The 10,617-nt window shown below is 41.6% G+C and overlaps 1 protein-coding gene across 3 annotated transcripts; it reads right to left on the bottom strand.

The window, feature by feature from the left end:
* Nucleotides 1-108: 108 nt before the first annotated feature.
* PSTK (phosphoseryl-tRNA kinase) lies at nucleotides 109-10,478 on the bottom strand. 3 transcript variants are annotated; one of them, XM_024253426.3, is made up of 7 exons: nucleotides 9,789-10,098; nucleotides 7,428-7,719; nucleotides 6,981-7,179; nucleotides 4,097-4,172; nucleotides 3,510-3,603; nucleotides 2,978-3,147; nucleotides 1,103-1,200 (listed from the first exon to the last, which is right to left on the bottom strand). In XM_024253426.3, the coding sequence occupies exons 1-6, from the start codon at nucleotides 10,002-10,004 to the stop codon at nucleotides 2,990-2,992; spliced, it is 1,035 nt and encodes a 344-aa protein (XP_024109194.1). In that variant the 5' UTR covers nucleotides 10,005-10,098; the 3' UTR covers nucleotides 1,103-1,200; nucleotides 2,978-2,989. The 3 variants fall into 3 exon arrangements, with proteins under 3 accessions (XP_009244158.1, XP_024109194.1, XP_054378974.1); XM_009245883.4 differs by lacking the exons at nucleotides 1,103-1,200; nucleotides 2,978-3,147 and adding an exon at nucleotides 109-325 and having other exon boundaries at nucleotides 9,789-10,478; XM_054522999.2 differs by lacking the exon at nucleotides 2,978-3,147 and having other exon boundaries at nucleotides 9,789-10,097.
* Nucleotides 10,479-10,617: the final 139 nt, after the last annotated feature.

Below are 10,617 nucleotides of genomic sequence, written 5' to 3'. Positions count from 1 at the left end.
CGTCTGACAAGTGACTGACTCACTTTGGCATTACTAGCCTAGAAAACATCGTAATACAACACCGTTGTTTTAACAAATTTGCAAAAGCTTACCAAAATGAGACATTGATTGGCAATTCAGAAATTTTAATGCTGCTTTGAAAAATATTTCTGTACAATATTATCTTTCTCATAATGAAAAAAAGAAATGACATCTGATATGTCAATGGTTTGATGAAAGCACAGATATTTTTTGTTTCCTTGTTTTAGGTCTTCCAAAAACTCTGCTTTGAGCTTGTTAAGTTCTTCTGCTAGAAGCTTCAAGTTGTGAGGAAGCACTTGTTCATCTAAAATAAAAAGATATTCTCAAATTACTTGTGTAAATTAAAGTAATCTGGGGTGTCTAATGACATTAGGAAATTAATTTGATTAAACAAACCAGTTAGAGTCTATAAACAATCACAATTGAGTTAGCGTAATATATACAAAAAAGGTCTCAATGTGATATTCAAAAATCATCTGAAACAAGTCAAAGAATTTAAATAACTTGTTAGGAAACGTGTGAGCAGAAAAGACTAACCTGAAAGGGACTTTTTGTTATTGCCAAGAAAAATCAAGACAGCTGACTTACTACCTTACTGAATTAAGCAGAAAGGCAAAAAAGCAGAAATAGATGACAATTTAGTTTTGAACCTGATAAATAATATCTAGAACAGTAGTTGTCCAACATAACTTTCTGCAATGATGGACCTGTTCTATATCTGCTTTATTCAATACAGCAGCCAATAGCCACACGTGGGCAGTGTTACTGAGAAGCTGAACTTTATTTTTCTGTTAGCTTTATTAGGACATAATTCACATACAGTTTACCCATTTAATCTGTATAATACAGTGGTTTTTTTTGTATATTCACAGATATGTGCAACCATCACCAGTTAATTTTAGAACATTTTCATCATCTCAAAAACCCATATCCTGGTGGCTCAAGCCTGTAATCCCAGCACTGTGGGAGGCCGCGGTGGGCGGAACACCTGAGGTCAGGTGTTCGAGACCAGACTGGCTAACATGGTGAAACCCCTCCTCTACTAAAAATACAAAAATTAGTGGGGCATGGTGGCACATGCCTGTAATCCCAGCTACTCAGGAGGCTGAGGCAGGAGAATCACTTGAACCCGGGAGGTGGAGGTTGCAGTGAGCCAAGATCGTGCCATTGTACTCCAGCCTGGGCAACAGAACAAGACTCCATCTCAAAAACAAAGCAAAACAAAAACCCATGTCCTTTAGCTATCATCCTCCTTACCACCTTCCCTTCTGCCCAGCCCGCCAATCTCTAAGCAACCACACATCAACTGTCTATCTCAAGATTTCCCTGTTCAGGACATTTCGTATAACTGGAAGTATACATATACTTGGTCTTTGGGACTGACTTCTTGCACTTTGCATCATGTTTTCAAGGGTATTCCACATTGTATAGCATATATCAGCATTTCATTCCTTTTTATGGCTGAATAATATTTTGTTGTATGGATACACCAAATTTTGTTGGTCAGCTGACGGACGTGGGTTATTTTCATATTTTGGCTATTAGGAATAATGCTGCCATTAACATACATGTGCAAGTTTTTATGTGAACCTGTTTTCATCTCTCTTGGGTATACACCTGAGAATGGAATTGTTGGGTCACGTGCTAACTGTATGTTTGAGGGACTGCTAGCTGTTTTCCAAAGCAGCTGTACTATCTGACATTCCTAACATTTCTACACATCCTCAACACTTGGACGTTTTAATTCTAGACCTCCTAGTGGGTGTGAAGTGCTATCTTATGGTTTTGATTTGTATTTCCCCAATGACTAATCATGTTGAGCATGTCTGCTCAGATCCTTTGCCCTTTTGAAAATTGGGTTGTGTTTATTATTGAGTGGTAAGAGTTCATTATATATTTTGGATACAAGTCCCTTATGAGATATATGTCTGCAAATACTTTTTCCCATCTATGGGTTGTCTTTTCACTTTCCTGATGGTAGAGGAACTGAATTTTTAATTAAGCACAGATTAAAAACTACTACTACCTCCCCTCACCCCCCAAAAAAAAAAATATATATATATATCCCATATATATCCCTCTCTATCTGTATGTTTTTAAATAGGTGGGATATAAGAGTGATTTGGGCATAAGCCTACCCCCACAATCCCCTCCCCCAGGACCTTGCTTCATTTTATAGACAGAAAAGAAGAAAGGCAAATGGTTGAGTGAGAACTCCTGGAACTATTTTTTGTCTATTTTATTTATGATGTCATTTCTGTTCCAGTCCTCTGTTTCTCAAACTTTGCATTGTAACCCATTAATAAGTGGCAATCGGTATTTTTCTAAAATGAAATCAAGTAGAACACAGAGTTCATTAAACATGTGAAGGTGTTTTGTGAAACTTGTTTCCACACATGGGTTCGTGTACTGGGTTATACCCTGGGTTACAATATAAAATCAACTGGTAGATCATAGTTTTATACAAATTCAAAAATAGTATGGCTGGTATATTGTTTCCTTTTCCAATGTTCTAAGCTTTTGTAAAGGTAATAAATGATGGTAATGCACGGGAGCAGAATGGGAAGCACAGACTGGAACTGGATGTAATTCTGGACCCCAGGTTACCCAAATACTTAGCTGTTCAGCCTTGGACAAGTTACTTGTTCCTCTGTGAACCTCCATTTCCCCATTTGTAAAATTACACCTACCTTATAGGACTGTGAAGATTAGAAACAGTATTTGTAAAGCACTTAACGTATAGAAAGGTGCTCAAAAAATGTTCATTGCTGGTTTTTAAAGGTACAATTTTAAATATAGCAATACAGTATTCAAAACCTAATGGAATTACCGTGTAAAACTCTAGTTACCAGATATTTCATGTGTTACGTAAATTCAGATTTATAATACATTGACTTTATTCAAATTCCATGCTGATCTTACACCTGGCTCCTGACTACCTTTCCCCCTTTCTTACCTCACCCCATGCTCAATGGCCTCTTCTCGATTCTGCAACACTCAACCAACCAACCTCTGGGCTTCTGCACTTGATGTGTTCATTGCGTAGAATGATCCTCCAGATAGCTGCATGGTTCGCTCTTACCCATCTTTGCTTAAATGTCATCTCTGAGAAGCCTTCCTGATTACCTTTTTGAAAATAAATCCTCCCATCACCACACTGCCTTACCCTACATTTTTTTCAAAGCATGGGCATATACTCATGTAATCATGTTTTGTCTGTCTCCTCATTAGAATGTTCTGCTCCCCGCCGATTCCCCAGCATCTAGAGTAAGGCCTAGTACAGTAAGGCGACTCAGTAAAAATTTGTTGGATGGATGAACACTCAGTTCCAGAGGCAGAATTTTTAGTTATATTTAGTCAAATTGCATAATTGAAAACATGATGTGAACTTTTATGACTGAAAACTAATAAACTCTGAGTGTCGGGAATAACAGTAGCAGTAGAAAGTCACAATCATACCAACTCAACACATAACTGACACATCATACCTTTTGCTTCCTTCATTGTCTGAGATACAATCCTTCGGAGTGTCTGATCAGTTTTATGAAGAATGTTAGTTGAACAAATAATTCTGTCTGTGTCCTATGTAATACAGACATTGTTATTAGAAGTCACATAGTTTTATAAAATAAATGGCTAAAGAATAGGTCACATGTATTTGAAGGGACTAAAAGAAAAGTTTAAGCGGCTTTTCTGTTTGTTATTCTTCCCTACAAGAGAGTCCAACCAAATCAGATCCAGTGGTAAACTGGGTTCCAGCTAGGTGGTGATATGCTGCTGAATGTTTAATAACTGACTCTCCCGGAAAAAAAAACCCATACTTATCTGTAGTGTTTGCCAATTTCTGTGGTGTAAACATTCCTACCAACAAAACATCAACAGGCTCCAACACTTCTGAAAGTTTAACAATCGGCTTTGGCCAGCCGGCATGAACTGCCAGCAGTGAGTGCTGGTGAGAGGCCAAGCCAGTGACAACGCATCTCTCGTTTCACTCACATTTTATATTCAGCTCAAAAGATCTTCCTACAAAAAGTTGTTCCTTCTCATTTACATTAAATTTACACTGGAAGTTTACCTTTTGTTCCATATTGTCCTCAGCATATTTTACTGGATTTTCCAAAGCAGTGAGCAATAAATCAGTCACCTCCAGGCTACAGAGAAAATGGGATAAGATACAATAGATCCTTATATCCAACATCTGACTTTTTTTTTTTGAGATGGAGTCTTGGAGTCTTGCTCTGTCACCCAGGCTGGAGTGCAGTGGCGTGATCTCTGCTCACTGCAAGCTCTGCTTCCCGGGTTCACGCCATTCTCCTGCCTCAGCCTCCTGAGTAGCTGGGACTACAGGCGCCTGCCACCACGCCCGGCTAATTTTTTGTATTTTTTAGTAGAGATGGGGTTTCACCGTGTTAGCCAGGATGGTCTAGATCTCTTGACCTCGTGATCCGCCTGCCTCAGCCTCCCAAAGTGCTGGGATTCCAGGCGTGAGCCACCACGCCTGGCCAACATCTGACTTTTAAGGAACTTGTATTTGTGAATATTAAACTGAATTCTAGAGGAATAAAACTGCTATAACCCAAGATCCTTAACAAAAGGAAAAAAACTAAACGATTTAGAAGCTAGCTTCCATGTAGAAAATCCAAATGCAGTAGCTCAAAACAAATGATAAGCTAAGGACCCCTCATTAAAAAATACCAGTTTCCTAAGACTCATGTCAATAAGCTTTGGAAAGTCATTCTCTTTTCCCCTCTTAAGGCTGAACTGGGGGCCACAAGAGCTCAACTTTATTCTCTATGGAAAGATGCCTGGTCTTTACTTTCTGGCTCCCGCTTATTTACTGGATATGGATGAGCAAAGTTTCTCACTGAGCAAGTGTCCGTGAAGGTTTCAGGTAGAATTAATTCATTGATTTAACAAATATTTATTGAACGTCTTATATGAAAAATACTGTACAACCATATGCTGAGCTGGGGGTGTAGCAAGATCTTTTCCTTTGCCAAGGTAGATAATGTAATAGAGAGAGATAAACAGTTAAAGCAAAAAATAATTTCAGACGGTGGTAAGTAGATAAGTGAGCAAAGACAATAAAGTGACAATGATAAGAGTGACAGGGTAGCTCAGCTAATGTTCTTTGCTTCAGTTAAGATGGTCAGTGAAGGCAGTCAAGTATAAGAACGTGGGAAGGGCAGAGGGGCAGCAAGTGCAAGGGCCCCAGGTCAAGAACAAGCTCCTTGTGTTCGTGCAACAGAGAAAGGCTGAAAAGAAGCCAGGAGGGAGAGTGGCAGAATATGAAGTTGGAGAATTAATCTGGGTTAGATCACATAAGTTAGGGTAAGGAGTTTGAATTTTACTCAGATTATGGAAGTCGCACTAAAAAGTTTTAAGCGAGTGAGCTCATCAAGTTAAAGCTCAACCTCAAGATGATCTTCCTCACACTGAAAAGAGCCCAGGTTCTGGAGTGAGTGCGATCCCACTGGGTCCAGATCTTGGCTATGCCACTTCCTACCTGGGTATATTACTTTACTTATCTGGGCCTCAGTTATCCCATCTATAAAATGGGGATAATCGTTTCTACCCTTAAAAGGTGGTTGTGAGGACTGAATGAGACCATATATATAGTGTTCAGAACTGGGAGAAAATTTGAGTTTTAGTGACTTCAGCCAGTGATCACTAGCTAATTTTCATATCCATGCCCTTTTGTTCTATTTCGTCTGTTTGTTTAGAGACAGGGTTTCACTGTCACCCAGGCTGGAGTGCAGTGGCGTTATCATAGCTCAACTGCAACCTCAAACTCTTGGGTTCAAGTGATCCTCCCTTCTTGGCCTCCCACGTGCTGGGATCACAGGTGTGAGCCACTGCACCCAGCTTGTTTACAGTCTTAAAAGAGGTAAAGCATAGCAAATATTTTTTTAAGGGAACTATAACCTTAAGATAAGATTCCTAAAAAGAATTTCAAAAGGAATTATAGACACTGTTCCCAATGTAACCCAAAATTTAAGAAAATATTAGCCGGGGGTGGTAGCTCATGCTCGTAATCCCAGCAATTTGGGAGGTCAAGTTGGAAGAATTGCTTGAGGCCACGAGTTTCAGACCAGCCTGGGCAACATAGTGAGACCCTGTCACTACAACAAATTAAAAAATTAGCTGGGCTTGGCAGTGTGGGCCTGTAGTTCCAGTTACTTAGGGGACTGAGACAGGAGAATTGCTTGAGCCCAGGAGGTCAAGCCTGCAGTGAGCTGATACCAATCCCTCGTGGACAATATGCAGGAACTAAGGAAATGCAGGCAATATACCTCTAGAACTGTGCTGTCCAATACAATAACCACTGGCCACATGAGGCTACTTAAGTTTAATAAGTTAAAAAAATTCAGGTCATCAGTTATACTAGCTACTTTTAAGGGCTCAATAGTCAAATGTGGCTAGCAGCTACCATATTAGTGCAAATATAGAACATTTCCATCGCCAGCAAAGTTTCTGCTAGAAATATGCTGCTCTAGAACTCTCAAGACATACGTAATGAATGAAATGCATTAGACAGCATAGCCTACAAGCCTCACATATACAAAAGCAGTGTAACTATGGTGAGCTCTAAGGCAAATAGGACCCAGTACCAGATGCACTCTTTCACAGATCTCTTTCTATAAGAAAACTACCAGGCAACCTATTTAGACTATCTATTTTAGCAAGAGAATCAAAGATGTGTTCTCTGAATTCCCTGCTCTAACTACTGGAAGACAGTATAATCCTAACAGTTATAAGCAGACATTTGCAAATAAACTTGGGTTCAAATCTTTCTGGACAAACTAAATTTTCCCATTTCACTTTTGGCTTCCACACAAAGGGGGGAATAAGGTCTCTCCAACGCCTGTGGGAGGACTAACTAAACCAACACAGATAAAGCACTGACCATGATACCTGGCACAGGAGAACACCCAGGGAGGGATGACTGAGTGGAATACCTGGACTCTGAAGCACATGCTGGACTCGGAATTGTGAGGCTGTTGTGTTCCCAAGCATTTTTCTCAGGGTTGGGCTTTTCTAGCTTTCTTCCCATCAGGTGGATGGTCTCAGGAGGCAGTGCCTGTGGCCTCTGGCCATTCCTCTGTAAACAGGTCTCAAGAGGACAATCTAAAAAGAGCTGGCAAAAGCCCAATGAATCTGAAAACAGTTTAAAATGACAGAATTACTGGTATACTATTTTTCCAAAATATGAAATAAACATACATTAGACAAATTATGACAATTATAGTAGGAAAAACTCCATTTGCAATACTGAACATCTAGCTTTTAAAATTAAGTAAATCTACATAATCTCCTAATCAAGTTAAATTCTCATTGAAGACAATAGTGTTTTTGATATGTGAATAAGTATCTCCATGTGTAAGAAAAAAAAAAGTTTTAATTACATTTCCGAGCCAGCTGGTAGACTTCATATCTCATACTCTGATAATAAAAATTGTCATCCAAAACCAAAAACAAAGGTCTAGAAACAGCAGTTTTTGTTAAGAGGTAGCAAGACTGGGCCTCAAATGCTGCAGAAAATATCAGATCTTGATCCTTTAAGCAGGTTATAAAATCTTCCCACATGGCTTCAGTCCTGTTGGGTGGGACAGACATCTGACACCCATTAATGACAGCCATCAAGAAGTATTCCAGGTACTTCAACAGTTCCTGTCGAAGCAATTTCCATTGGGATGGCTACAAGAGACCAAAGAATTGCAATTCATATTAGGCCACTACGGTGGTCAGTCATCTGGCCTCACTGCCACCCTGCCCCATATGAAAATTTCAGCTCACAATATGGAACCATCTGTAGTTCTCTAACACACCTGGTTTCACATGACTCCATATATACCATTCCTTCTGCCTGGAAAACTAACGATACTAGTGCTGTGTAAAGCTTTCTCAGATTCAACCATGCAGAAGGCAGCTCAGCCTCTCCGTTGCCCATCATGAAACCCCATTCTATACATATATCTCCACTCTAGCAGTGCTCACACAGTTTAAGCATTTGCTTACACTTCTCTCTCTGCTAGATCACTGTCCATTGCATACTCAGCCTCCAGCAGAGGGTCTAGCACCTAATAGGTGCTCCAGAAATGTATATTAAATGGATGACTGACTGAATGAGTGAATAAATGAAAGAACTTATTTATCATCCAAGAGAAAGATGGAGTCAAAATCAGAATCCTGCCAAAATAATCTGGCTAAGATATAATAATGCAGGTTTTCCCTTGAAATGAGAAAGGTAGTAGACAGCAAAAAGATCAGGTGAAAAGTCTCTGGGTCAAGAAGAAAAGACCTCAGGCTAACAAATGAGTTGATATGGGATGGGGGAAGATGGAGGAAACAGACTGGGGAATAAACAGCTTGAGAATACAAGTAATCTTGTGCTGGTCAAGGGCTGTGGAGAATCCTGACATAGTTAAGAAATCTAAGCTGGAGGGAAAACACGAAGACAGGGGAGTGAGAACTCTCACTTGCCTGCCCATGCCTTACCAGCACTGAGATTACACTACATACAACAAACACATCAGCTAAACCCACTAAATTGGAAACACATATCACTTCCTAAGTGAGCAGATGAGTCCCACAGTCTTTGTCCATAGGAAAAGCGTGGAAAAAACAACATAATACAAGTGAAGGGAAAGCCAGCAAATACAACAATCCCTATCGACAACTTTCAGCTTTCTCCGAAGTGTTGAAAATACTATCATCCAGGTCAATCCTGCGCTATCCTGACACTGCACTTACTTCACAATTAACCAAGAATGAGAAAGTAGATACACTTTGCTGGGGAGCCCATGCACCAAATGTACTGTATTTTTGTATATATACTTAGAAAGTGGAGTCACGTAACATTTGCATTTGATTTCTGTAAATTCATCTACATTAGGCATTAAACAACAAAAATAATAATGTTAACATTTCAGAATATTTCAGAGTATTTACTCTAGAGTGAGCATGAGATGAGAGACACGAATGTAATCTACTCTTCCCCCCGTGGTCTCAGTTTCCACATGCTTCTCCAAGAGGATGTATCTCACTGTGCTGAGTGTGAGATGAGGAGGGCTTAAAGAGATGTACTCGGAACATACAAGTTGTTCCGTAAATACAAACCCATTACTTCCTCTGGTGGTCAACTAAGAAACAGCCATCTTTCCCAAAGCTGGCAGAGGCAGATTTACTTTGAGATGAACAAAGATTAAGCTTCATAGGTCTGATAATGCATTTGTACAGCCTCTTTCTATCGTTCTGAGGTACCCTAGAAATTTTACTTATAATTTTTATTCCTTTTCTTAAGGAGGATTCCTCAAATTACAAAATCTTAATCCACCCGTAGCTAGACGTTAAAGTTTTAGAGCTTCTTTCCCTCTCCTAAGGAGAAACTTCCTAAGGGATTTTCGAGAGTGCATTTGACTACAGGGGCTTTCCACCTTGCACGCTGACTTGAGAACCTGACCCTGTCTTAAGACTCAACTGTATAGAATATACAACATATACATGCATCAAACATACAGATAAGCCTCTAAAATGCACCGTTCTAACAGTTGGCTTTGTAACCACTTTATGACTCATTTCTACAGCCAACTCATTCACCCTCTGCAGTAACTATGTTAACCCAGCTCCACTTTTCTCGAACTTCATCTCCCACACCAAGCACGGTCTAGTGTGCAATGGGCGCTCATGGCAAATCACCCAGGACCGCGTGGACGCGAGTGTCCCCTCCCCGCCCCGCGGCCCAGGCCCCGCCCCTCCGTGCTGACCGCCGGTCGCGCTCTTGCCCCGGCGAGAAACGCGTCGGGCATGACGTCATCATACGCGACGACACCGACGGCCCAACCCTGCTCCTGCCGCAGCCGGTGGGCGAGGGCGCGCGCGAAAGTCGATTTTCCTGCCGCGGGGAGGCCGCAGAGGACGCAGAGGCCTCGTTTCCGCGGCCCGTCGCTGCCGGTTCCTCTGGTGTTCTCGGCGGTCTTCATGCTGCCCGGGGAGACCAGAGGAGTCTGGGAGCGTCGTCTCCGAGCTACCGTCTGCGCAGCGCGCACGCGCAGCGCCTCCGCCGCCTACCGGCGCAGTGGAGGAACTGGCCTGGCTGGGTTTCCGTGCGGCCCCAGAGGCACCTGCTCCACCGGCGCCCTGCTGCTCCCGGGGACCAGAGGCTGGAAAGACCGCGGCGCTGCGTTCCTAGCTCCTGGACATTCCCAAGGGGTCCCAGAGTTAGGATTAATCTTCAAATAGAATCACCCTCCCTGCCGAAAGTTGCCAGCCAGTAGGATTGGCGCCTCAGTTTTGTTAGGATGAGGTCTTTCTGCTTAGGAAAATCCCAAAAGAGACGTTGAGCCTTTCCCTCCAGCAATCTTTCAAAAATAAGTTACTGGAAATCAAAGAATAGAAGGCGAGGCTGACGGTCCGACCGCCGCGCTCCTTTGCGGTTCCCAGATGTCAACAGTGCAAGGGCAAAGTAAACATTCGTTATTGTGCCCTCATGGCACCAGGGGGCAGCAAGCGTGAAGAAATATTGTCAGGAAAGGCACATCCACAGACCTCAATTCCAGTGCATGCAGACAGAGAACAATAGGTGTTTGTGTTAAA

This window comes from Pongo abelii, chromosome 8 (genome assembly GCF_028885655.2).
Source record: "Pongo abelii isolate AG06213 chromosome 8, NHGRI_mPonAbe1-v2.0_pri, whole genome shotgun sequence".
In the NCBI taxonomy this organism is placed as follows: Eukaryota; Metazoa; Chordata; class Mammalia; order Primates; family Hominidae; genus Pongo; species Pongo abelii.
Note: the sequence above shows the minus strand (reverse complement) of the source record. Positions and strands in the feature narration are given on the sequence as shown.